The sequence below is a fragment of the Phoxinus phoxinus genome, assembly GCF_949152265.1.
Source record: "Phoxinus phoxinus genome assembly, chromosome: 20".
NCBI classification, from domain to species: Eukaryota; Metazoa; Chordata; class Actinopteri; order Cypriniformes; family Leuciscidae; genus Phoxinus; species Phoxinus phoxinus.
The window spans coordinates 25,261,628-25,289,466 of NC_136895.1; the positions used below are offsets into that span (position 1 = coordinate 25,261,628).

The 27,839-nt window shown below is 37.1% G+C and overlaps 3 protein-coding genes and 2 long non-coding RNA genes across 7 annotated transcripts in view; 2 read left to right on the forward strand and 3 right to left on the reverse strand.

Annotated features, from left to right (window-relative positions):
- Nucleotides 1–11,303, reverse strand: part of LOC306987895 (SLAM family member 5-like) — a 332,963-nt gene extending 321,660 nt beyond the window's left edge. Inside the window, exons 1-6 of the mRNA XM_079592525.1 lie at nt 11,162–11,303; nt 10,344–10,670; nt 9,899–10,180; nt 9,669–9,797; nt 8,989–9,056; nt 7,247–8,416 (exon numbers count right to left, since the gene is read on the reverse strand). Coding sequence (XP_079448651.1) covers nt 8,363–8,416; nt 8,989–9,056; nt 9,669–9,797; nt 9,899–10,180; nt 10,344–10,670; nt 11,162–11,210 — 909 coding nt within the window. The 5' untranslated portion in view covers nt 11,211–11,303 and the 3' untranslated portion in view covers nt 7,247–8,362. Of the gene's footprint in view, nt 8,417–8,988; nt 9,057–9,668; nt 9,798–9,898; nt 10,181–10,343; nt 10,671–11,161 lie in introns of the transcript that reaches the window.
- LOC306987960 lies at nt 49–3,218 on the forward strand. Of its 2 annotated transcripts, none has more exons than XR_013795289.1 (3): nt 49–235; nt 360–435; nt 3,080–3,218. It is a non-coding gene; the product is annotated as an uncharacterized lncRNA (long non-coding RNA). The 2 variants fall into 2 exon arrangements; XR_013795290.1 differs by lacking the exon at nt 3,080–3,218 and adding an exon at nt 1,103–1,211.
- On the reverse strand, nt 607–5,227 carry LOC306987900 (SLAM family member 5-like). Its single transcript, XM_079592531.1, has 6 exons — nt 5,086–5,227; nt 3,723–4,052; nt 3,260–3,562; nt 3,048–3,161; nt 2,049–2,116; nt 607–1,502 (listed from the first exon to the last, which is right to left on the reverse strand). The coding sequence occupies exons 1-6, from the start codon at nt 5,141–5,143 to the stop codon at nt 1,449–1,451; spliced, it is 927 nt and encodes a 308-aa protein (XP_079448657.1). The 5' UTR covers nt 5,144–5,227; the 3' UTR covers nt 607–1,448.
- On the forward strand, nt 4,027–17,766 carry LOC306987950. Of its 2 annotated transcripts, none has more exons than XR_013795278.1 (7): nt 4,027–4,175; nt 6,583–6,720; nt 6,843–6,970; nt 7,162–7,232; nt 9,701–9,859; nt 16,645–16,809; nt 17,717–17,766. It is a non-coding gene; the product is annotated as an uncharacterized lncRNA (long non-coding RNA). The 2 variants fall into 2 exon arrangements; XR_013795279.1 differs by having other exon boundaries at nt 6,860–6,970.
- LOC306987904 (uncharacterized protein) lies at nt 11,632–27,680 on the reverse strand. The gene is made up of 6 exons (XM_079592540.1): nt 27,600–27,680; nt 17,345–17,662; nt 16,851–17,144; nt 16,613–16,747; nt 16,390–16,469; nt 11,632–15,063 (listed from the first exon to the last, which is right to left on the reverse strand). The coding sequence occupies exons 1-6, from the start codon at nt 27,646–27,648 to the stop codon at nt 15,022–15,024; spliced, it is 918 nt and encodes a 305-aa protein (XP_079448666.1). The 5' UTR covers nt 27,649–27,680; the 3' UTR covers nt 11,632–15,021.
- Between the last annotated feature and the right edge of the window lie 159 nt (nt 27,681–27,839).

The following is a 27,839-nucleotide window of genomic DNA, read 5'->3' on the forward strand; positions in this document are numbered from 1 at the left end:
TCAGTCCCGTGCTCCAGACATGAATGATTACTAAAATAATGTGTGTTGTTGAGGAGACGTGCTGTTAAGATTTTCACCTAAATGAAGATGATGAATCAGGTGAAAAGTCCCTCAGACGCACATTGAAGGAAGGAACCGAGACATCAAACCAGAAGATCACAGAGACTGAGAAAAGCACAGAGATGTGGACACTTTGACTAGTAAACAACCACTAGCACCCTAACCCACTAAACAGGTTTAGTTTCACTCAAATCCAACACTGCACTACATATCTGCTAATTATGGATATTAATTTATCTAAAAAATGTAGGATCAACACTTCATGTTTTTGTTCTGGATTCGTCGTCGTCATCCTACAGAACTGGAGCAGGAGTGGATATCTTGAGCTGTCCTCATAACTGCATCTGGACTTTACCACTACCAAGGAAACTTAAGGTGAGATTTTCTATCTAATTATGATTTTAAGCTCACTCTATACATTTGTTTTACCTATGGGCATTTACCTATGCTAAAAAAAATTAATCAAGATTGGCGTTTAGTTCATTTCTCGTCAAAACTAATGAAACCAAAATAAAAGAACAACCATCAAACATAAATCATAAATTGTAAGTCATACAGTGGATTTATTCTTAAAATGACCCAGACACTGAAAAAAAACAAAACAGGATTTGACCTTTATATGAAAAGAAAAGTTATCAAGAATAGTTCTGCTTAGAGAGAACTAACTTAAACTAAACTCTCAGAAATAAAGGTACAAGCGGTCAATGGGGCGGTACCTTTTCAACCATATACGTACCCTTAAGGGGTAAATAAGGTACCTTATTGAAAAGCTACTGCCCAGGTGACAGCTTTTGTACCTTTTTTCCTGGGAGTGTCATACAGCTTTACTGCAGGGTCGCTGCATGAGTAGGCTATATAGATCATCACGCACAAAAAGTATATCATATTTTAATTATAAACAGTAATGTATCTTTTTTTGTTAAACACCAGTGCTGAGTTCAGTATTTTGTAAAGCAGGTTTTCTGTAGAGCAGAAGTCAAATGGTTTTAGCAGGAATGGAAAGTCCTTCAAGCTATTGACAGCCACACCTTTCACACCTCAGAGAGAGACGATCACAAACTGACATCAAACACACACGTCCAGCAGAAGAAACATTCTCACGAACAAGCTGTCCATCCACCCAGCAGATCAAACCACATTTCTGTACAGAGGTGAATACATGAGACCAGTGTTCATGAGTGTTTTGCATTATGTTTTTCATGAGATTTACACACATGGTCCCTTTAAGATTTTAAAAGTCAAACATGAACCACTTAATTTAATCTTCAATTATTTACTTTAAACTTCGATCCTGCTCTGTTTGATGGGATGTCCTGATACAATATGGTGATTTTCACCAAAAACTCAACCATACTCGGTTGTCACAGTGGGTATGAAAAAGAGTTTGTTCATCTTCTCATTGTGAGAGGTGCATAATCCACATGATCCTCCCCTTTTACTTTCTGTAAAAACACAACACAACACGTATAGTTACTATATATATTTTTTTCTAATAAAATGTCCCCGCACTTATCAGTATAAAGCATCTTGAGGAAATGACATCGAATAACATCTTCAATATCAATGGTTCTCAACTAAAAATTATTAAGTGTAACAAAACATTGTTTGTTTAAATTAGCTCTTTCTAGCCTTGTCGTACAAACCATTAATAGTTTAAATGTTTTCCTCAATGTAATTACATTCATTGAAAATATTAGAGATGCTTTATAGATCTCTAATATTTGAGAAGTGTAGAGGTCGCTGCAGTGTTTCTCAGTTGCTGTAAAAATGTACTCCGTTTCAAAGGACTAATTACTTGCTACAAATATAATCTGTGATGTGATCCAATAGGTAGTCAATAGAAAAATAACATTGCATTGATAATCTTATGGCTTTTCTTAAACATCTGATTTGGTGCTTTTGTGTGTGTGATGGATCATTATAGTCAAAAACTCACTGCTGAAATGATACAGAGAAACACAACATAAATTAATAATAAATTGTCTTACCGTTTTCTGTGCGTTTCTTTTGTAGATCACTGGTTCTGCGTAAGTGATCTCGTCTTCGCGAGTCTCGACTGTTTCAACAACAATAATAGATGCATTAAAACTACAAAACTCAATCCTAGATCTGGTTCTTTACAACAGGTGTGTTATTATTATTACAGCTGTCAGTTAAAAGCAAGGCACGTTTGTTTGTATTGCACATTTCATACACTATGGTAACTCAAAGTTACACAGAAAGGAATTGAAATAATCACAGAATAAAAGCAAGGAAAATTTAAATAGTTATAAAAGGAATTAAAAGAGTAAAAAGATGATACATATAGATAAATGTCTCATCTGGCAAAACACCGGTGTGTCATATTTTTACTGTAAGATTTTCGATACTGTGTCTGTGGTGTTTTTTCGGCGCGGCTAAGAAATCTATTAGACGTCTCTGATGGACCCGATTTTTCCCTAAAATCGGACCGCAGGAGCTCTAGGACTGACCCCGGGTTCACTGCCCCTTCAGTCCAAACCCCAAAAACCCATTGTTAGGAAGCTCTATGAATGGACAATGGAGTCGATCCAGTCCGCACCGGACATAACCTCGAGTTTAATCACATCAAACTCACTACTCCACCACATATGGGCCAAAGCACAAATGCACACATTTCATTAAACATTTAACACTGGCATTTTTAAAAATTACATTAACAAATTTAATTTGACTAAATTTAAAGTGAACCATCGCTTGATACACATAATTTATAAATCAAACCCAGACAGGACGTTTAGCAAAAGCTAAGTCAAATACATCCTTTGATGCGCAACAATTTCATCAAAGTAATCAATAACATATTTTTGAGCACCAGCTGCATCTTTACACATGTAAAATTATATTCATAAAATTCCTACAGTATAAATTATATTTAGGGCTATCAGTTGACTATACATATTTAGAGTATATTTTAGAGTATAAAGTTTTGTTTATTGTAATGTTTAAACGCGGTAAGTAACACTTGCCTTCCCTGTTCATTTTTCTAAATTTCTTGCAGATCCAGAAGATCCCAAATCCAGCAACTATCATCAGAGATCCAGCAGAGATCAACACTATCAGAGACACTGAGACTGGAGGAACTGAAGGAGAGGAAAAGAGAGACATTAGTGAACGCATCAGTGTGATCTACAACAGAGGTCAGTAAATACACACATATATGATATCAGTGCTGTGGTACCTGCACATGTGTGGCAGAGTGTGTGGATGTCCAGATGTGTGGTCTGGTTGCTGATGGGATTGTTCAGCACACAGCTGTAGGTGTTTTTATCCTGATATTCCACCTCCAGAGGTAGAGAGAGACTGATGCTGAGATCACACACACTGATGCTGGACAACACACTGATTCCTGCGTACCAGGAGAGGGTCACATCACTCACATTCAACACTGATGAACACACCAGTGAACAATTTGATGAAGATGATGATGATGATGATGAACATTGTGAAGAGTTACTGATGATGACAGGAACAGGAAGACGAGCTGGAAAACATTACAGAATATCAAGGAATGTGGATAAACAATATAAAAAAATGTGAGGTTTAATGTGTAATTAAAAGTGCAAAGTTAATGTTAATAGTGAATAGTTTCAGTAAAATAAAAAAAGAATATGTGAATGTTTGGACAAATGTTCTCTACTCACCATAGACCGAAACATTGAATGTTTTTGATGTCAATTTCAGTCCTTTTATCAGTAGTTTATAAACTCTAGTATGTTCAGTTGTGGTGTGTGTGATGGTCAGAGATCCAGTTTGATCGTCCAGCTTCAGTCTGTCTCTGAATCTCCCATCAGGAACATCATACGTGGAGACGATTTGCTTGTTTTTTTTTATTCTAGCTATTGGAGACTTTTCATCTCCAAAGATCCACAGTATGTCGTCTTCTTCATGTATTTCAGTGACACCAGAGTTTAGAGTGACAGAATCTCCCTCCATCACTGACACTGAATCACCAAACACACCTGGAGAAAAAACTGTACAGATGTTACACAGATTGATGCTTCTGATGGTTTACAAAGCCTGAAATCAGCAGTTTTTCTTGTTTAGATGTGACGTTGAGAACTTCCAGAACAAAAGCAGAAACACAAAACTAAAAGGTGAGATTTATGAACAGACAAACTCTTATAGTTTGTTGCAGCACTTAATATTAAACACAGATTAACAAATCAGGGATTATAAATCTAATCTCTGATTAAAACTTTGATTTATGGTTCATTTTGTCCACCATGATGGATTCACTGTTAGAATTAAATATCAAAATGTTATTTTCAATTTCCTTTTTAACTGACTACCAGAAACTTCTCTCTTACTGTATATCAGTAGCTCTTGATAAAGGAAGTAAATGTGTAAAATGTCTTTAAAACTCTACACCGTTACAGAGAGACTGTCAGAGTCAAGCAGAGAGAGAAAACCGTTTACGGATTGCCTGAAAATATGTCTTATGTGTAAAGAATCATTTTAAATAAAGTAAAACCTGTATCAAAAAGATGGTTTAAATGTAAGCCTTAAAAATGGAAATAATTACTACAAATTGAAAGTACAATTTTATTGTGTTGGATATTTAAAAACATTATTTTAAATAAATAAAACCTGCAAATTTTGACTAATTACTTTGTGTGACTTTTCTAGATGTTTATGGTCACTGCAGAAATATTTTCAAAAAGTATTAAAAAACTAATAAAAAAATAGAGACCATTATTTTCATGACCTTCCCAGATTTCTGGTTAGAGACTGAATTCAAAGTTAGTAGATTTCACAATATTCATGATTAATTTCACACATAACAGAATCTCGTTTGAACAGACGCTGTCAGGAAAAAAGGTACAGAAGCTGTGAGTGAAGCGAGCCTTTCACTTATTAATCCTAAAGGATGCATAGTATCTTAAAAGTACCAAAATGATTATAGTACCTTTTGAAAGTGTGTCGCCCCAGTGACAGCTTTTTTACCCTTTTTTCTGAGCGTGTAGCAACCACTGAATTAAACCATAGAAATGTTTTTTATCTTACCAATCAGACGGCACCAGCACAGACAGAACAAAACGCATGTGAAAAACGCCTGAAACATTTTCTTCAGTAGTTCAGTGTGTGATGAAACTATCTGCTGAAAACACTCAGTCTATATGTGTGAATCCTCCCACGACACAGTTTGACCCTCCTAGTTTCACTCACCGCATCTGCATATCAATGTTATAATTCATCTGGCCATTATTGAGACTTAAACTCTTCTTAATCCGTGAAATATTCTTTATTTTTATCACTTAACATACTTTTTGAAAAGTAGTTGTTACTATGTTAAATAGCTAAGCATAACTGATTTTTAAATGGTTCTTTACTTTAGTGTATGAAAAAAATAAAGTATAGTTAAAAGCGTATCTGATCTCATAGTTTTACTGAGTCTTCATCTTCTGAGTCAAACTAAAACCTGCTGTGGGTTTTATTTTATTTATTTATTTCTTCTTTTTTTGTGGTTTGATAATTTGGTTGAACGGACATCTTATATGTGATACTGGCATTCAGTGTGTGTGTGTGTGTGTGTGTGTGTGTGTGTGTGTGTGTGTGTGTGTGTGTGTGTTGATGTGCTACATGACATTAAAAACATCAAATGAATGTGAATTCCTAGTTTTGACACTAGATGGTGGTCTAACAGTATCCTGCTTGTAGTACACACTTAATGTAGGCCTATTAATGAAATATCAAGCAGCATAACAAGCTGTTTTATACTGCTAAAAATAACTGGAGGTCAGACATATTCAAATTGCAAATGGCCGTGCCCGCTATTATCTGAAAAAATAAGGTGATAATAAGGGCACATTGTGTGGGATGTTGTTCTTAATAATAATAATAATAAGCATTGGAAACAGCAACAGTTATTATAGAGAAATGTAATAGATTAAGACATGAGTGACTTAAAAAATAAATGACAATTTATTTATAATTTTGATGATCTCAAATTATATTGTATAATAGGAACAATAACTGTACTATTTTGTGGAGAAATATAATTTTGCATGTTCAATAGCTCTATTGCAATAGATCTTTTTTTTTTTTTTTCAAGAAGTGAACATTATTAATAACCTTTATAAAAACCGTGTAGGCTATGACGCTTGACAAAGAAAATGCCACATTTATTCTGTGGGGATGTGATTAATCCCTCTAGTGGTCAAGTGTTGTTATTGTTATTTCTGAGAGTGTTTAAATATTCATAAATATTAAATATTATAGCAGATCTGCTTTCTTTGAGTTTCAGCGCATGTAGAAGTAAAAAAGAAACGGAAGAAACAAAATCTCAGCGTTGAACTGGCAGGATTGTAGAAATGCGGTTAGGGAGGACAATACAGAAGCATTAGATAGATGGGAACACATAGGTTTGATGAAGGATATTATTTACGATTAAGAACATGGCAGCTGTGAAATTATTCATTGTAAACACAAATAACTTTTTTTTATTTGATTAAAAATTAATGTTCTTGACAAGAATTCTGTCATTTCTAATTTCTTGTGTAGCCTACATCGCCATGCGTGGATGAAGCCGTGTTCACGTGACTTGGCGGCATCAAAGTTAATATTCTCTTCCGCATTAGCTGTAAAACTGACTTCAAGTCACTTGTCTTTGAAGTTGAAAAAACCCCCATCAGAAAATCAGTGAGTAAACCGTTTCAGTCCTGTGCTCTAGACATGATGATTCCTAAAATAATGTGTTGTTGATGAGACATGTTATTAGGCTATGTTAAGTGACCAGACTTAAGATTTTCACTTGAATGAAGATGAATCGGGTGAAAAGTCACTCACATTGAAGGAGGAAACCGAGACATCAAACCAGAAGATCACAGAGACCGAGAATAGCACAGAGATGTGGCTCTTTTGACTAGTAAACAACCACAGCGCACCCTAGGTAGCCTACTAAACAGTTACTCACATATCCACCAGAACACTGCACTAACTAGCTACATATTTGCTAATTAGGGATATTAATTTATCAAAAAAAGAAAAGAAAAGTGGTTTGTATTAGGCCTATTTGTAGGATCAACACTTCTTCACCCACACATGTGTTTTGTTTCCTGATTCGTCGTCATCGTCATACAGACCTGGAGCAGGAGTGGATATCTTGAGCTGTCCTCATAACTGCATCTGGACTTTACCACTGTCATATCAAGGTGAGATTTCTATCTGATTATGATTTTGATCTCACTCTATACATTTCAACCTTTAGGTTTTACCTATGGAAGAGGACCACTGTTATGCTACTGAAAAAAAAATCAAGATTGTTTGCAGCGTTTAGTTTCTCATCCAAAATAAAACAAAATAAATGAACATCCATCAAAAGCAAATCATAAATTGTAAGTCATACATTGCATTTATTCTTAAAATGATCCAGACACTGGCAGAAAATGACATGACCTTTGTAAGAAAAACAAATTTATCAAGAATAGTTCTGCTAGATCTGGAAATAAACTGTAACTTCACTCTCAGATATAAAGGTACAAGTGGTCAATGGGGCGGTACCTTTTAAAACATTTAGGTACCAATGGGTAAATAAGGTACAATGGTGTACCTTTTTGAAAAGCTACTGCCCCAGTGACAGCTTTTGTATTTTGTACCTTTTTTTCCTGAGTGTCACAATGCTTAACAGGGTTGCTGCATGACTATAGATCATAACACAAGGTATATGATATTTTCGATTTTCACAGAAAATTACAAAAAGTAATATCACTTTATTGTTAAACACCAGTGCTGAGTTCAGTATTTTGTAGTAAAGCAGGGTTTCTGTAGAGCAGAAGTCAAACGGTTTAATGTGAGCAGGAATGGAAAAAGCCCTTCAACCACAGGCTATTGACAGCCACACTTTTCACACCTCAGAGAGAGACGATCACAAACTGACACCAAACACACACGTCCAGCAGAAGAAACATTCTCGCGAACAAGCTGTCCATCCACCCAGCAGATCAAACCACATTTCTGTACAGAGGTGAATACATGAGACCACAGTGTGCACGAGTGTTTTGCATCTATGTTTATCATGAGATTTACACGCATGGTCCCTTTAAGACTTTAAAAGTCAAACATGAAATGCTCCAATGAACCATATAATTGAATTTGTTAAAAGGGCAAGTTTGTTTGAAGTTTTTAGGAGACCACTTCATTTAATACTTTAAATTTGTATCCTGCTCTACGTCTGCTGGGATGTCCTACAATATGGTGATTCTCAGCAAAAACTCAACCATAGACTCGGACTCGACGCAGGTCACACAGCTGGTCTTGTACTTATAAAAACACTGAGGTTTGTTCATCTTCTCATTGTGAGAGGTGCATAATCCACATGATCCTCTTCTGGAACTTTCTGTAAAAACACAATACAAGAAATATAGTTATACAGTATATAGTTACTGTAGTTTTTTCTAATAAAATTTATCAGCACTGCATGTAAACTTAAGCATCTTGAGGAAATTATATCAAACAACATCTCCAATATCAATGGTTCTCAACCGGTTTTGCTAACATGTTAATCTGATACAAGAACTTAAATTTATTAAGTTCAACAAAACATAATTTGTTTAAATTGGCTTGTTCTAGTCGTACAAACCGTTCATTGTTTAAATGTTTTCCTCAATGTAATTATAATTCTTTATAGATGAAGTGTAGAGGTCCTGCAGTCTTTCAGTTTCTCAGTTGCTTTAAACATGTATTCCATTTCAAATTACTAATTGCTTGCTAAAAATATAATCAGTGATGTGATCCAAACAACACAATATAGGAAAATAACAGAAGTTTTTCTTGCATTGATAATCTTATGGCTTTTATTAAACATCTGCTTTGGTGCTGTTGTGTGTGTGTGATGGATCATATACAGTCAAAAACACAATTGGATCTGACTCACTGCTGAAATAATAAATTAATAATAAATTGTCTTACCGTTTTCTGTGCGTTTCTTTTGTAGAACGCTGGTTCTGCGTAAGTGATCTCGTCTTCGCGAGTCTCGACTGTTTCAACAATAATAGATGCATTAAAACTACACAACTCAATCCTAATTAGATCTGTTTCTTTACAACATGTGTATTATCATTATTACTATTATGGCCGTCAAAGGTAAAGTGTAAATGCACACATTTTATTTAACGTAAAAAAAAAAAATGACATTAACAAATTGAATTCGACTAAATTTAAATCGAACCATCACTTAAAATTTAGAGAGACATTTTTTTTACACCTAATTTATAAATCAAACCCAGGCAGGACATTTAACATAAAGCTAAGTCAAATGCATCTTTTGTATGGTGAGTTCAACAAAAAGTAATAAATAACATATTTTAACTTTAGCACCAGCTGCATCTTTACACATGTAAAATTATATTCATAAAGTGGAGAAAGCTTTTGTATTTTTAATGTTTTGGTGCAATTTGAGAACGTAAAGATTTTTTTATTTATGTTTTACATTATTTTGGTTTCTTTTCATATAAATAATCTCAAGGGTGTTAACTACAATGTAATGACAGTTATTATTTTTAAATTATATTTAGGGCTGTCAGTTGACTATAAATATTTAGAATGTATTTTAGGGTATAACGTTTTGTTTATTATAATGTAACACTTGCCTTCTCTGTCAATTTTTCTACATTTCTTGCAGATCCAGAAGATCCCGAATCCAGCAACAATCATCAGAGTTCCAGCAGAGATCAACACTATCAGAGACACTGACACTGGAGAAGAGTGTGTGTCCGGTGCTGTAATGATACAGAAAGAAGTGAATGCATCAGTGTGATCTACAACAGAAGTCAGAGATCAGGTCAGTAAACACACACATATATCATGAGTGCTGTGGTACCTGCACATGTGTGACAGAGTGTGTGGATGTCCAGATGTGTGGTCTGGTTGCTGATGGGATTGTTCAGCACACAGCTGTAGGTGTTTTTATCCTGATATTCCACCTCCAGAGGTAGAGAGAGACTGATGCTGAGATCACACACACTGATGCTGGACAATACACTGATTCCTGCGTACCAGGAGAGAGTCGCATCACACACATTCAACACTGATGAACACACCAGTGAACAATTTGATGATGATGATGAACAGTTTCTGCTGATGACAGGATCAGGCAGACGAGCTGATAACAATGAGATAAATAAGCATAAATATGGATAAATCAGTGTTATTTTTGGTTCATTGTGTTGATGAGCAGTGATTGTCTCATCTCAAAATATAACATAATTAAACATTTCAGTATTTAATAAAACAAGAAGCACAAGAGGAATTACATCTCTACTCACCATAGACAGAAACACTGAATGTTTTTGATGTCAGTTTCACTCCAATTATCTCTAGTTTATAAACTCCAGTATGTTCAGTTGTGGTGTGTGTGATGGTCAGAGATCCAGTTTGATCGTCCGGCTTCAGTCTGTCTTTGAATCTCCCATCAGGAACAACATTATATGTGGAGATCCCGTATTTTCTACTGATTTCAGCTATAAAATAATTTTCAGCTCCATATTTCCACAGCATGTGGTCTTCATGTATTTCAGTAACATCAGTGTTTAGCGTTATAGAATCTCCCTCCATCACTGACACTGACTTAACTTCATTAGCAGCAAACACACCTGGAGAACAGATTAATGATCATGTTGGTTTAGAAAGCCTGAGATCAGTTTGTAACATTTAACAGCAGCAGAGACACCAAACTAAATGAAAAGTCACATAAATGAACAGGCAGACGTGAGAGAATCAATAATTTCATCTTTTAATGTGTTTTAATATGATCTGCTGAAAAATCTAATAAAAATGATATGATAAATGAATTACAGCTTGAAAGTACAAGTTTAAATATGCTACTGTATATTCAACACATTTTTAATTACTGAATTTCTATGACTTTTGTTGTGTATGATTACTGCAGAAGTATTTAAAATTATTTCAATAATTTTTTTAGACATTTCATGGGAGGATTTGCATTTGTAATCATTGAAATTAAAATACCTAAAACATCAAGAGAGATCTGATCTCAACGGATGAAAATAATCGAATATGAACCGCCACAGGAGTTTATTACTCTCATATGTAAATAAACGTCACAAATATGTTTATAACTTACCGGTCAGACGGCAGACGCACAAACAGAACAAAATAAACACGTGGAACATTTGCAGCTGTTCAGTGAAACGCCTGATCGAATAAGATTATCAATGAAACTCAACAGATCTTAACAAACACAAGCTTGTGAATCCTCCCCCGACAGAGTCTGATCCTCCTAATGCACACACACACACGCGCGCACACGCACGCACGCACACACACACACACACCCACACACACACACACACACACACACATATGCACATGTTATATACATATCATATGTCATATAAACACTACATTTCATGGTGAAATAGAGAGTAACTCGTGATTTAAAATTGTTGTATATATTTATGAAGTTCTTAATTATAGCGTAAGGGGAAAAGTACGACGTTAAAACCGTGTATGATCTCATAGTTTACTGAGGTTCAGCTTCTGAGTCAAACTGAAACCTGCTGTGGGTTTTTTCTTTCTTTTCTTCTTTTTTTTGGTTTGATCAGTTGGGTGGATGGAAATCTCCTATGTGAGACTGGGCATTCAGTGCGTGTGTGTTTGTGTTAGTTTTATCCACTTTTTTTCAGGATATAATGTTGTATTCGAAAGGAGATGCAAAGAAATGACACATTGCTGGGTGTTAGATTTTTTAGAGTCACTTATTTGCTTTAAAAAGTCTTTTAAAATGTCAATGACGTCATACATATCGTACCACCAGAGATACTGCTTTACGGCAATCCTTTAGTCACTGTGGTGCTTTCGCGCTCTGCACTTTATTTTCTCTCGAGGCATCGACAACACAGCGGACACAGGTAAACACACAACACAGCGGACACAGGTAAACACACAACACAGCGGACACAGGTAAACACACAACACAGCGGACACAGGTAAACACACAACACAGCGGACACAGGTAAACACGACACAGGTAAACACAACACAGCGGACACAGGTAAACACACAACACAGCGGACACAGGTAAACACAACACAGCGGACACAGGTAAACACAACACAGCGGACACAGGTAAACACACAACACAGCGGACACAGGTAAACACAACACAGTGGACACAGGTAAACACACAACACAGCGGACACAGGTAAACACAACACAGCGGACACAGGTAAACACAACACAGCGGACACAGGTAAACACACAACACAGCGGACACAGGTAAACACACAACACAGCGGACACAGGTAAACACACAACACAGCGGACAGGTAAATACACAACACAGCTGACACAGGGAAACACACAACACAGCGCACACAGGTAAACACACAACACAGCTGACACAGGGAAACACAACACAGCTGACACAGGTAAACACACAACACAGCGGACACAGGTAAACACACAACACAGCGGACACAGGTAAACACGACACAGGTAAACACAACACAGCGGACACAGGTAAACACACAACACAGCGGACACAGGTAAACACAACACAGCGGACACAGGTAAACACAACACAGCGGACACAGGTAAACACACAACACAGCGGACACAGGTAAACACAACACAGTGGACACAGGTAAACACACAACACAGCGGACACAGGTAAACACAACACAGCGGACACAGGTAAACACAACACAGCGGACACAGGTAAACACACAACACAGCGGACACAGGTAAACACACAACACAGCGGACACAGGTAAACACACAACACAGCGGACAGGTAAATACACAACACAGCTGACACAGGGAAACACACAACACAGCGCACACAGGTAAACACACAACACAGCTGACACAGGGAAACACAACACAGCTGACACAGGTAAACACACAACACAGCGGACACAGGTAAACACACAACACAGCTGACACAGGGAAACACACAACACAGCTGACACAGGTAAACACACAACACAGCGGACACAGGTAAACACACAATGACACAGGTAAACACAACACAGCGGACACAGGTAAACACACAACACAGCGGACACAGGTAAACACACAACACAGCGGACAGGTAAATACACAACACAGCGGACACAGGTAAACACACAACACAGCGGACACAGGTAAACACACAACACAGCGGACAGGTAAATACACAACACAGCTGACACAGGGAAACACACAACACAGCGCACACAGGTAAACACACAACACAGCTGACACAGGGAAACACAACACAGCTGACACAGGTAAACACACAACACAGCGGACACAGGTAAACACACAACACAGCTGACACAGGGAAACACACAACACAGCTGACACAGGTAAACACACAACACAGCGGACACAGGTAAACACACAATGACACAGGTAAACACAACACAGCGGACACAGGTAAACACACAACACAGCGGACACAGGTAAACACACAACACAGCGGACAGGTAAATACACAACACAGCGGACACAGGTAAACACACAACACAGCGGACAGGTAAATACACAACACAGCTGACACAGGTAAATACACAACACAGCGGACAGGTAAATACACAACACAGCGGACAGGTAAATACACAACACAGCTGACACAGGTAAACACACAACACAGCGGACAGGTAAATACACAACACAGCTGACACAGGTAAACACACAACACAGCGGACAGGTAAATACACAACACAGCGGACACAGGTAAACACACAACACAGCGGACAGGTAAATACACAACACAGCTGACACAGGTAAACACACAACACAGCGGACAGGTAAATACACAACACAGCTGACACAGGTAAATACACAACACAGCGGACAGGTAAATACACAACACAGCTGACACAGGTAAATACACAACACAGCGGACAGGTAAATACACAACACAGCTGACACAGGTAAACAAGCAGCACTGCTGACACAGGTAAATACACGTGCTAGAAGAGTTTTTGCTAGAAGACATTCTGGTCCCGCTTCGGATGCCACGATGCCATCAAGCGGTATCTCTGGTCGTAACCAGTCCTTCACTGACCAATCAGCGTTCATTAGCTTGTTCAATGCTAGCGTGTTATGGGCAACAACAACTCAACCTGTAAGAAATTGAAAGGACAAAAGTACTCGTTCATTCAGTCTTTCGACCTATATGTTGAACTTGCAAAACCTACAATCAAATCTGAGATTTCTCAACGGCAATCGGGTGAAAGAGACACATTTAGCCGTCTAGCTCCATAGACTCCCATTCATTTTGCATTCATGGGCGATCACCCCCTCTCGGTACAATAGGACTTAATAGGCCCAGAGTCCAAGTCATTTACGTTACAGATCACAGCCTTAAATAACTAAATTAAATGACAAAATGTGTTAATGTGTTTTGCCTTTGCTAACGGCGCTGTAATAATACTGAAAAAAATAAAGTTGTTTTACAGCATTTCTCACTGATGAAAACTACAACCGCTGATCATAAATAATACAACAGCAAGTCAGACATAGAATTTTTCTTAAAATGAGATATACAGAAAAACAGGATGTGATCTTTATAAAAATAGTGTGCTATATATGAAGCTTCTGCTCCTCTGGCTGGAAATAAGTATTGAAACTAACACTGCATATCAAAGCATGAGTCATGAATATGTGGATTCCCTTGAATATCAATAGGCCTAATACTTTCATATTTCACAGTAATATCACAGTTTGATTTCAGATCACCTTTTAAGGTTTCCAGGACTCTCTTTCACTTCTTTAAGTATTTTGAGTCAAACATGAAAATGTAAAATTTACATAATAAGTCTTTGTGTTACAATGCAAAGTCTGTTGAAGTTTTAGGAGAGCAATTCATTATACATTTCTGAATATCACACTCCAAACCCGTCAGAATTATCCGGCTGTTTGTCCGCTGGGATTTCCTGATTATTCTCAAAGGAAAACTAGAGAGGGAAAGACTCAATCCTGCTGAAAATGAATTCAGACAGACACATACTCCACAAGACTCTCCTCTTCAGTGTTCTGTAAAAGACATCACACAAGATATAATAAGTTATTTAAATAATAATAATAATTAGGCTGTATCAGTGTTAAAAAAAAAAATCAAATATTGTAGAACAATTGCCACCAATGATCTCTATGATAAACTCACTCTTAAAATGCTTTGGGAAATGCAGCTTAGGCCTGACTGTGTTAAGTCATAACCATAACAAAAGCTGAATGGAAAATTTACAATTTTGTAAATAATAATAATCCATATAGCGCTTTTCTCTGCACTTAATGCGCTTTACATAGAAGGGGGGAATCTCCTCAACCACCACCAATGTACAGCATCCACCTGATGATGTGACGGCAGCCAAATTGCACCAGAACGCCCACCACACACCAGCTTACTGGTGGAGAGGAGAGAGGATGAAGCCAATCAGTGTATGGGGATGATTAGGAGGCCATGATGGACAGAGGCCAAGGGGCAAATGGGATTTTTAATGACCACAGATTTAACGTCTCATCCGAAGGACGGCGCTCTTTGTCAGTATAGTGTCCCCGTCACTACAATGGGGCATTAGGACCCACACAGACCACAGGATGAGCGCCCCCTGCTGGCCTCACTAACACCTCTACCAGCAACAACCTGGATTTTCCAGGAGTCTCCCATCCAGGTACTGACCAGGCTCAGCCCTGCTTAGCTTCAGTGGGCAACCGATCTTGGGCTACAGGGTGATATGGCTGCTGGTCATAAATAAATGCCAGAAATGCCTAAATACCAAACACAAGTGTGACCAATATTATATTAATATTAGCCTGAAGTGAAGAGTTTCATTAATTAATTTATGACTGAATACAGAAGAGTTTGAGTTTCTTCCTCCCTTTAAAAGTTAATGTTTTTTTTTTATTGTTCTTTCTTTTGCTAAATTAAACGGTTGTATTTTATTATTTTTTTCCTGCTGTCTGCAACACTTTTAGAACATTGTATTTATTTATTATAATATTAAAATATCCTCCAATCTTTTACTGTTTCTCAGTTGCTTTAAAATGTATTACAGTACAATTTTTTTTACAGTACAAAAAAATATATATTTATATATATAATATGATCAATCACAATATGAAAGTAACATAATCAGACTATTTTAATTTAACTCTGTGTTACATCAAAGTCACAAGACGATAAATCAACTATCACTTTACTCAAATATCTTAATTAGCTTCTTTTGGACCTACATTAAAGAAAGTAAATATCTAATGTGTGATGATTATTATCGAGACAAACACACTCACACACTGATCTCCATCTGACTCACTGCTGAAATGATACACACACCAGAAACTAATGATAAATTATCTTACCGATGCTTGTGTGTTTCTTTCATAGAACGATGGATGAAGTAACATAACAACAGAAGTTTTCTCATCTTCACAAATCTGAGCTGTTTGAACAACAGGGAGAGATTTAAAATACAAAATTCAAATGATTTTTTACAACGCTTTTAAGGCTGTCAAAGTCTACTATAATAATAATTATTATTATTATTTGTTATAATGCTTGTTAAAAGCGGTATGTAACACTTGCCTTTTGGCTCAGTTTTTCTGTGTTTCTTGCAGATCCAGAAGATCCCGAAGCCAGCAACAATCATCAGAGATCCAGCAGAGATCAACACTATCAGAGACACTGACACTGGTTGTGAAGTAGATTGACCGTCCCGTTCTGTAATGATACAGAAAGAAGTGAACCCATCAGTGTGATCTACAACAGAAGACAGAGACCAGGTCAGTAAACACACACACATATATCATCAGTGCTGTGGTACCTGCACATGTGTGGCAGAGTGTGTGGATGTCCAGATGTGTGGTCTGGTTGCTGATGGGATTGTTCAGCACACAGCTGTAGGTGTTTTTATCCTGATATTCCACCTCCAGAGGTAGAGAGAGACTGATGCTGAGATCACACACACTGATGCTGGACAACACACTGATTCCTGCGTACCAGGAGAGAGTCGCATCACACACATTCACCACTGAACACACCAATGAACATGATGATGAAGACGATGATGAAGAACATTGTGAAGAGTTACTGATGATGACAGGAACAGGCAGACGAGCTGAAAAATGTGAGAATTAAGAGAAATATGGATAGACTATTAAAAAAAAGCTTGGTTTAATATATTGAGTGAATGTTTAGGATAATGACAGTGTGTGTTTGTAATCTCACTCACTGAAATAAATATTTTTTACAATGTAAATAGTTTCAGTAAAATAAAAAAAGAATATGTGAACATTTGGACCAATGACCTTTACTCACCATAGACAGAAACACTGAATGTTTTTGATGATTTTTTCTCTCCAATTATCAGTAGTTGATAATCTCCAGTATCTTCAGTTGTGGTGTGTGTGATGGTCAGAGATCCAGTTTGATTGTCCAGCTTCAGTCTGTCTCTGAATCTCCCATCAGGAACATCATATGTGGAGAAGATTTGCTTCTTTTTATTCATTTTAGCTATGAGAGACTTTTCAGCTCCATATTTCCACAGTATGTCGTCGTCTTTACGTATTTTAGTAACATCAGTGTTTAGAGTAACAGAATCTCCCTCCATCACTGACACTGAATCACCAAACACACCTGATGAACAAACAGATTTAGATGAATGAATCAGCTGCAGTTTTTATCATTTAGATGTGACGTTGAGAACTTCCAGAACAAAAGCAGAAACACAAAACTAAAAGGTGAGATTTATGAACAGACAAACTCTTATAGTTTGTTGCATCACTTAATGTTAAACACAGATTAATAAATCAGGGATTATAATTATAATCTGTGCACATTGATCTACAGTTGATTTCGTCCATCATGATGAATTCACCATTATAATTAAACACAGACAATGTTATTTTCAATTTCCATTTTAACTGACCAGAAACTTCTCTCTGACATCAGAAGCTCTTGATAAAGGAAGTAAATGTGTAAAATGTCTTTAAAACTCTACACCATTACAGAGAGACTGTCAGCACACAGAGAAAACAGTTTACTGATTGCCTGAAAATATATATTATGTGTAAAAAATATATATCTTAAATAAAGTAAAACTTGGATAAAAATGATGGTTTAAATGTAAGTATGTCATTTTTAAAGAAAGTTTAATGTTTTGTGCAACAGTTATTATTAGATAAACCTTGATTTAATATAAATTAAATCTTACATAATTTATACATTTATTTAAAGATGTGTAAATAATTACTACAAATTGAAAGTACAATTTTATTGTGTTTTATATTTCAATACATTATTTTAAATAAATAAGACCTGCACATTTTGACTAATTAATTCTTATGACTTTTCTAGATATTTATGAGCACTACAGAAGTATTTAAAAAAGTATAAAAAAAATAAAAACAGAGACCATTATTTTCATGACCTTCCCAGACCTGAACATTTCAGTTTAAAATTCTGAACAGAGACTGAATACAAAGTTAGTGGATTTCACAGATACTGTCAGGAAAAAAGGTACAGAATCTGTGACTGGAGTGAGACCCTTTCACTTTTTAATCACTAAATGATGCATATTAAAGGTATATGTTAGTACTTGAATTATTATTTTACTTTTGAAAGTGTGTCACCCCAGTGTATTACAGCCACTGTATTACTCTGAAATGAGATTAAACCGTAAAAATGTTTTAATAACTCACCAATCAGACGGCACCAGCACAGACAGAACAAAACGCATGTGAAAAACGTGTGACACATTTTCTTCAGTCGTTCAGTGTGTGATGTAATATCTGCTGAAAACACTCAGTCTATATGTGTGAATCCTCCCACGACACAGTTTGACCCTCCTAGTTTCACGCGCTGCATTTGCATATCATATAATGTTATAGTTCATCTGGCCCTTAATGCGTGAAATATTCTTTATCATTTAACAATTTTCTCTGTTACATGGCCAAACATTTTAAAATTGTTATGTATATTTATTCAATTATCACTTATGAAAAAAGAAAAGTACAAAGTTATGTGTCTGATCGCATAGTGTCAGTTTTACTGGCGTTCATCTTCTGAGTCAAACTGAAACCTGCTGCTGTGTTTTTTTTATTTATTTTTGTTTGATCAGTTGGGTGGACAAACATCATGTGCATGAGAGAGCGGGCATTCAGTGTGAGTGTGAGTGAGTTTGTAGTTTGTTGAGCATTTTCGACACCTCCAAAATGCTCAAAAGCAACAATGCTGTCCCAGGTGCGTTCCCCTCTGCTTGACCCCTCTTGGTCATTTTGTGGCCCATTTGGGATTCTTCCGATTTAGCCATGGCACAGTTCATTCCACAATGAACAGACTTTTACAAGGTTGACCACAGGATCAGGTCCGGCCTGAAGTTAGTTGTGATGATCTCAGGCGGAAAACTGAGCTTCCGGTCTAGATCAACTTGCATTTTCCAGTCTCGGGCAGCGTCCAGCAGGGTCGATTACATTATTGTAGTTGGCTTCCATAGACTGTATAAAAGATGAACGACACCCCTTCAATCTTTTCCATTGGTGAAAAGTGAAGCCGCAAAAGTCCTAATATAGTGCTGATATCCTGTGCTGATTTGGGACCTGATTCTGCGCAGTAGTGAGCGTGAAGTTTAGCCGCGATATCAAGGTCCCGCCCTCACTCCCACAGAAACGGTTACTACAAAGTGTATTGCAGAGCAACTAGTTGTGTCAGTGTGAAATAAACAGTAATGGACATGTAGAAATCAAAGTTGAAACTCCAATCTCAACCCAAAAATCCACCCAAAAGTCCGTCCGTTGGACTACTTCGTTTAGAGAAGCTGTCAATCACAGCTGTCAATCATGACGTCACATTAAACACACAAAAACGAACACTTACATTTAAATCAGTGTGATAAAAACTACCAAAATGACAGAAAACCTCTTCGAGGCGCTTTGGTTTCACTTTTCAGGACTTGTGTGGCACGCTTGTTGGCTTCACTGGAAGTTGTCCTGCACTTATGAAGACAGTGGATTTTGAGAATCCATGGTTTGGAGGAGGAAGGGCATTGTTGGTGGTTCTCCTTCCTTCCAGGATAATGTCCAGTTGCCCCAGGACCTGATTGTGCCTCCAGGTGTAACGGCCTTTGGAAAGACTGGTTTTGCAGCTGACGAGGATCTGCCCTAGCGTTGCTGAGGTTTGACTGAAAGGACATGATGGATCTTCTCCAGTCCACTGGTTTATGTTCGTGGGTATGGAAAGAATATCGTAGGTGGCTCTGATGATAAAGCTCAGTCTGCTCCTTTCCATCTGTCATCTTCCATTACGTTTTCCAGGTTTTCCCAGTTATTCCACTGTCCCTGTTTGGACTGCGAGACTGCCTACATGCATCTCTCTTCCTCCTCTTGCTGCCGGATCTCGGTTACGACCAGCTTTCTTCTCTGGGCAGATGTTGCCTTGTACCATATGGGTCGTCTTATCCCAAGTCCAAAACCCCCTCTTCCCTGCTGGACCTGTCCTACAATGTCTCCATGCCGGAGAGCAGATTTAGCTTACTCTACGGCCTCAGTCGATGTCCACTTTCTCCCAGTTGCCAGTCTGGGAGCAGCAGCTTGTATTATAACTGTCACTTTAAAAGCTTTTTATTTAATATACTTATGTTAGATGTTTGAGCTGATTCCTGTTTATGATTCTAGATCATGTTGTATGCATATGGCTTGTACTATGCATAGGCTACTATCTATTATTTATCATCCATTGTGTGTACTTCTCACCATTTTTACTTACTGGACGATAAACAGATGGAAAAAAAATCCCACAGACTTGCATTGAAGGAGGGACCTGAGCCATATAGAGACAGAAGATCACAGAGACTCGAGGTCGGCTCGTTGGACCGATAAACAAACACCGAAAGAACCCTAGTGTTATTGTTCCAGATGTGAAGTCTTATTTTGAACACTAGATGGCGCTCTATACAGAGGCTGTTAGATTTATCTACACCATTATGTATTGGCAAAGGCCTATTTCTAGATTTAAAACTATTTATGTATAGCATTATAGCAGATGTTTCACCTGCAATTCAAAACACATAACGTGTAAAATATATTAAACAAACTTATTCAACAACATATTTAACAAACCCAAAAACATGAGGGAAATTCATTAGTCACTCGATTCATGTTTAAAATTCAAAATGACTGATAGAACATGTTGTGTTGACATTAAATTTGTGTTTAAAATAGTGTTTAAGTTAGGAATTAAAATATCTGTCTAGATTTCACCTTGAGTGAGTTTTGCTTTGACGTGTGGCCATGCCCACCAGTGTCATATTGCACTAAATCAAAACTATTTCATTTAAGTTTTGACCTTATTTGTTTACCTGTGGACATGAGCACTGTTATGCTACAAAAAAAAGTATGTTAGCAGTGTTAGTTAGTTTTTCCTCAAAACGGATGAAAAATGAAGTCAATTATTAACAACTATCAAAAATAAATAGTAAATCATACATTGCATTTATTCTTAAAATAATGACAAAAATATTGGCAGAAAAAAAAACAGGATGACCTTTATACGAAAACAAAAAGGTATCAAGATTAGTTCTTCTTAGAAGGAGGTGTTAAAGACTGGAAACTAACTACTGCAACCAGCACTGCTTAACTGCACGGTCACTGCATGAGTATATATATAAGATCATGATGCATATGCACTGTAGAGGTTTGAAATCTTGATATATGTTCAATAACACAGTTCAATAAATCCACTTCAGAAACTTTGTTGAAATAAAAGATGAAAATCTCCGGTTTTATTCCTTGGTTTCTGATTTACAAAGGAGAATTTGAGCTGACCTATACACTTATTCTAATGAAATAAAAAATTCTTAATAGAAGTAGCTATAAGTTAGCAGGTAGGAAAACCATTTGCTTCCACCACAGCTCTAAAGATCAGAATCGCATTATGAGAATCAACGTAATGTAGCCGGAGTATGCCTACTCTTAAAGAGGCAGTATATATTTTACCAATATGAACCAAATCCTATATAAGCATGAATTCTAGTATCCTTTTAAGTATTTAACATTTTTAAACATTACATGAACTTCTAAATTAATTATTTACCTGTTTAACATTAATTCTTATTCACACTATGAATTGAACTTTGGCCTCTACATGCACACAAGATATATATTTTCATATTTCAATATCTGTTTGATTTGAGACCTTTTTGTCAAACATCAGCATTGATGGGTTCAGTATCACCATTGTGTTGTAAAGTGGTTTCTCTGTTGAGCAGAAGTCAAATGGTTTCATGTGAGCAGGAATGGAAAAAACACATTCAACCACACACTATTCACACCTCAGAGAGAGTCGATCACAAGCTGACATCAAACACACACGTCCAGCAGAAGAAACATTCTCACGCACAAGCTGTCCATCCACCCAGCAGATCAAACCACATTTCTGTACTGACATATATAACTGAGACCACAGCAAGGTGTCCGTTCCTTTAGTTTATCGACATTTTGCACTGTAAGAGTAAACAATGAAAACACTCTAATGGATACTTGTAACATCATTTGTTATAAGTCCTTGCGTTTCAAGGTTAAGTTTAATTTATATAGTGCCTTTGCGTTGCTCAATGTTGCTTTAGTGCATTACGAATATGCATATAATGCACACACATAAGCCCACATGCAGCCACGTTATTGAAAATACATATCAAGTGAGAGTGAGGGGTAGTGAGTTCCATAGGAGCAGTAACACACGTTGTTAGTTATTCTTTAAACCTCTTTAGGATGATCCTGCTGCACGTCTGCTGTAGCAAATTAGCTCAAGAGTATTAATAATAATTGATCATAACTTGTTATAATTTATTATGAATATTTGAATCAGTTAATATAATTAACTTGATGTAGCAGATTTAATGCCACAGTCAACTAACCTGTTCGTCCAGCAATGAATTATAAGCAATATTAATTATTTATTAATATTAAGAAATGTTAATTTCCGGGTTTGGAAATTAACTTTCTTACTGTAAAGTATAACTCAGAGCATGTAGTCAGAATCTGGAAGCCGGAGGAGAGGGTCACTGTGAATTTGGCTGTATAAAGCCTGAGAAAAAGTCCCGCCTCTCCGGGTTTGCTTGACCAATTAGAAAGGTGGAATTTCCAAGCGGGAAAATTCCCCTGTTGGCGATTTATGGATCTTTGTTTCAAGCGTGCTCATTTTCATGTGCAGGTGGAGTGGTTGCTGAAGAAGAAACTATTAAAGATTCTTGTAATACTAATATGTTGTGCAGCCATCAACATATCATGTACACGATAATTTCGATCTTCAAAGTATCAATTTATAGAGACCAGAGGTGAGGTTAAATCATAAAATACATATAGTATCAAAAAATAAGACACTACACAAGGCAGTAATAATAATTCGCACAATGTCCTGGGGTGCATGTTCATTTATAGATCAGTTTGTCTATAAATGAATGCAGGAAAGTCTGTTTTAAGGGCTGTGGGTCTTTCCTGTGGCCTCTGCTTTTCCACATGACCACATTTTTAGAGCAATACACCGTCTTATCAGTTGGTACAGTAGCCATGGCAACTGAGGCCCTTCTTGCCCTAGTTGGTCCTTTGGGGGATGGGTCCATAGACCCCAGAGTGATTTTGAAAGATTATTTGTTAAATACAACAAATAATTGCGTCTGATTTGTCTCAGTTGTTACACTGCTGTGATTTCCTGATGAAACTTCCCAAAACTCAACCGTTGACTGAGTAAAAGAGGTTTGAACATCTTCTCATTGCGATTGGTGCATAATCCACACAATCGTCCTCTTCAACTTTCTGTGAAAAATGCATAACATGAAATAATAATAATAATAAATAATGTGACATATAGTTTATTCGAAGTAATACGGCTTTTAAACATCTGATGGTGCTGTTTATGTGATAGATTATTATAATATGGAAGCCCGTTTCCACCACATAAGAAAAAAAATGCTCTGGTAGATCATTAAGACATAAGTCAAACTTGTGACATAGAAAGTGTTACGTCCTTAGGGACGTTTAGAGTGTTTTGGGTGTGTTTCTCTTTTCGGTTCCTTGTGTCTCTCTCTATAATATCACTTTAACATGCAAAGTGCTGATTTTTCCTGTCATTCATCCGTGACGAGTGGTTTTTCTGTGCCCTGTGAGGGCCTGATAATCCAATCATCCTGATGCTCGACACCTGGAGAAGCGCTACTTGAAGGAACACGCCGACTTTTTGGGACTTTAGCTTATTCACCGCACCCCCCAGTTAGATAAGTCCATACACACCCTTTTCATCTCTGTGCGTGCCGTAACTCTGTCTGACGCTCCCACCGCTAGCCTAGCTTAGCACAAAGACTGGAGGTAAATGGCTCCAGCTAGCACACTGCTCCCAATAAGTGACAAAATAACGACAACATTTTCCTATTTACATGTTGTGATTTGTATAGTCGCAGAGTGTACAAATAACAAGATCACATGAGACACAGTCATCTTCTAACCGTATATATACTGGGAACTATATTGTCAGAAGGCGAAGCTCTGCTACTTCTGCGGAGTAGAAGTCTTAACTTTATGTCATTCTGTAATTTTGACAAAAAATCACAATTTCAACATTGTATGTGATATTTTCAACTTTTTAAGTAGGCCCTATCAGCATTTTAATTTAGAATGTCATTATTTTGTTTTTTTGTCACAATTATAAACTAACATACCTTGATTTTATTTTTCTTGTGTGGTGGAAATGGGCTTCCATATTATGCAGAAGAAACACAAATCATACTGATCTCTCTGAAAAATTATAAAAAATTCAAATTAACAATGTATTGTCTGAGTAACTATGTAACAATGTATTGTCAAAGTAACAATGCCGACCTCATGTTTTAATCTCTGCAACATAATAGAATGGTCCACAGTGTCAAAGGCTGCGCTTAGGTCTAACAAAACGAGGACTGCACAGTTTCCAGAGTCGACTGATATCAAGATATCATTAGTCACTCTAATTAAGGCAGATTCAGTAGTAGTACTGTGTTTGGCTTTAAACGCAGACTGAAAAGGATCTAAAATGTTGTTTACAATTAAGTATATTGTGAGTTGGTTTAAAACAACTTTTTCTAAAACTTTTAATAGAAAAGGCAATTTTAAAATCGGCCTATAGTTACTTAATTCTGAAGAATCAAGGCTGGGTTTTTTTTTTAGCAAGGGGTGGATCACAGCGTATTTTAAGCAGGATGGAGCAGTGCTGCTGGTTAGAGATGCATTGATAATGGAAAGTATACTGGGTAAAACCACCTCCAATACCTTATTTAAAAGGACAGTAGGAATAATGTCCAGAGAGCAAGTAGTTAATTTCATTTTAGAAATCAGAGCTCGCAAGTCCGAATGTGATATAGTCTGAAAATCAGACAGACTAGAAGAGGTCAGTAAGTTATAACAACTTTCAGATGAAGATGGTAGAATCTGGGACCTAATGCCGTTTATTTTATCTATGAAGAAGCTACAAAACTTCTCACACAGATCAGTACTTGGAACCAAACTGGATAAAATAGGAGGATTTAACACATAATTGAGTGTGGAAAATAAGGATTTTGGACAATGAGGATTTTTTTCAATCAGGGTTAAGAAATAATTTGCCCTAGATAATTCCACAGCTTCCTGATATTGGGACAAACTGGCTTGCATAAGCTGATAAGAAATTTGCAGTTTATCTCGTTTCCATCTTCTTTCTGCCCTTCTACAATATTTTCTAAATGTTTTGTTTGTTTTTACTTTTAACGGTCCAACACCTCAGTACATGAAGCATTAAAATTTGTAACCAGACTCTCGACATCCGAGCCTTGAGCTACCAAATTTGTTCAACCGGCCGTCAAAGCTACAAACAAATCCTCAAAATTGGAAGCAGTGGCTGAGTTTATGGAGCGCACAAGAGAACTAGGTGGCCGATATACAGAGTCACATGAACTAGGAAAAACACTGTTAAACATAACAGGCCAATGATCAGACAGACCAGTGTCACTTATATAAATGTCGTTAATGAGGAAACCAGAGGATAACACTAGGTCAAGTATATGACCTAACTTGTGGGTTGGTCCAGATACTGATTGCTTAAGATTAAAAGAGTCCATTAGCTGTACAAACTCATTTACAAGAGGCTTAGCAGGACAGCACATATGTATATTAAAATCACCTACAATTAAAAGATTGTCATTTCTCATGACTATATCAGATAAGAATTCAGAAAAATCATTTAAGAAAGCACCTTTAAGGATCGGAGGTCTGTATATCACAGCAATGAGCAGAGAGCAAGGAGATTCAACTTTGCATATAGCTTCAAAACTGGCAAAACTCTCTACTGGTATTTGCTTACACTGAAAACTATTTTAAAAAATTACAGCAACTCCTCCACCCTTCTTTGACTTTCTAGGGCAGCTGAAAAAAACACAATTTGTGGGAAGAAGTTCTGAAATGGGGCTCAAATCATTTTCAGTCAGCCAAGTTTCAGTGATAAACATAAAGTCTAATTTATTTGCTAGAAAAAAAACATTTAATAAAAATGTTTTGTTTACCACTGATCTAGCGTTTATCAAAGCTGACTTTATAAGCACAGTGTCATTTGCTTTTACTTGCACTTCCGCAGGGAGCAACTTTGATAGAGAGCGTAGATATTTGCTGCTTGTGGCCCTGGGTGTTTCCATATGCCGGGTCCCTCTGATAGTCGACCATGTAGTTGGTATCCATCCCGGGGTAGTAATAGTAGTTATCCTAGACGAGCGGGCTCCTCGATGAACATAGCGTGGGCGGCGAATTACCCCAGACTCAACGCACGCTGAGTAAACATCAGGCGGCAGGCGAGATTTAGAGTGGTTGTTCATGAGCAGTAAATCCGAACTTGAATATTTCAAACACATGATGATGGCGTGGGACCGGTAGACACTGGGAAAACTTTCACTCTTCCAGGTAACAATTTGCCATAAGGCAAATAACAAAACCCAGCGCACCGCAAACCAAAGCATAGTTCAGTCGCTCACCAGATCAAACATGAGGTTTGGCCCAGAAAGATTGTCCCGAGGTTTCGAATCAGCGTAGCTCCAGAAAGATAGATCCTCTCACAGCAGAAAACAACAGTGGAAGTTTCAAAAAATGCCCCAAAATAAAACAGATTTCCCACGGCGAGGCTTTGTTGTGTTTAGGAGCAAAAAACCGGAGAGCAGCGGCAGACAAACACGCACATCGTACACTTAAACGGACATCACAATCATATTTCAGGTCGTTCAATTGACAGACCCATCATGACAGACCCATGTCTGGTAATTAACAAATGAATGAACACTATTAGTCAATAAAATAAGTGATTGTGGAATTAATCCACAATTGTATATTTAATTAATAACAATTCATATATGAACTAATATATTAACCAGACAGACTCTTCATTAGTTGCTAATGAGGCAATCAATGAACAGCTTAGATAATCATTAGTAATACATTAATTCAGTATTATCTGTGCATTAGTTAAGCATGAATTAATGCTTATTAGTGCACCCTTATTGTAAAGTGTTACCAATGTTTTTATAACTTACCGATTAGACTCCAGCAGCACAAACAGAACAAAACAAGCATGTGAAACATTTTCTTCAGTTGTTCAGTGTCTGATCGGAAACATACCTGCTAAACATACAGTAGAAGTGTTGATGTGTTGTGTGAGTCCTCCCACGGCCGAATTTAACCCTCCTACTGTAGTTTCCTACCTGCATCTGCATGATGTACTATTATAGTTCATCTCAACTTTAACTGTTCCTAGGCAATATATTCCTTATTTT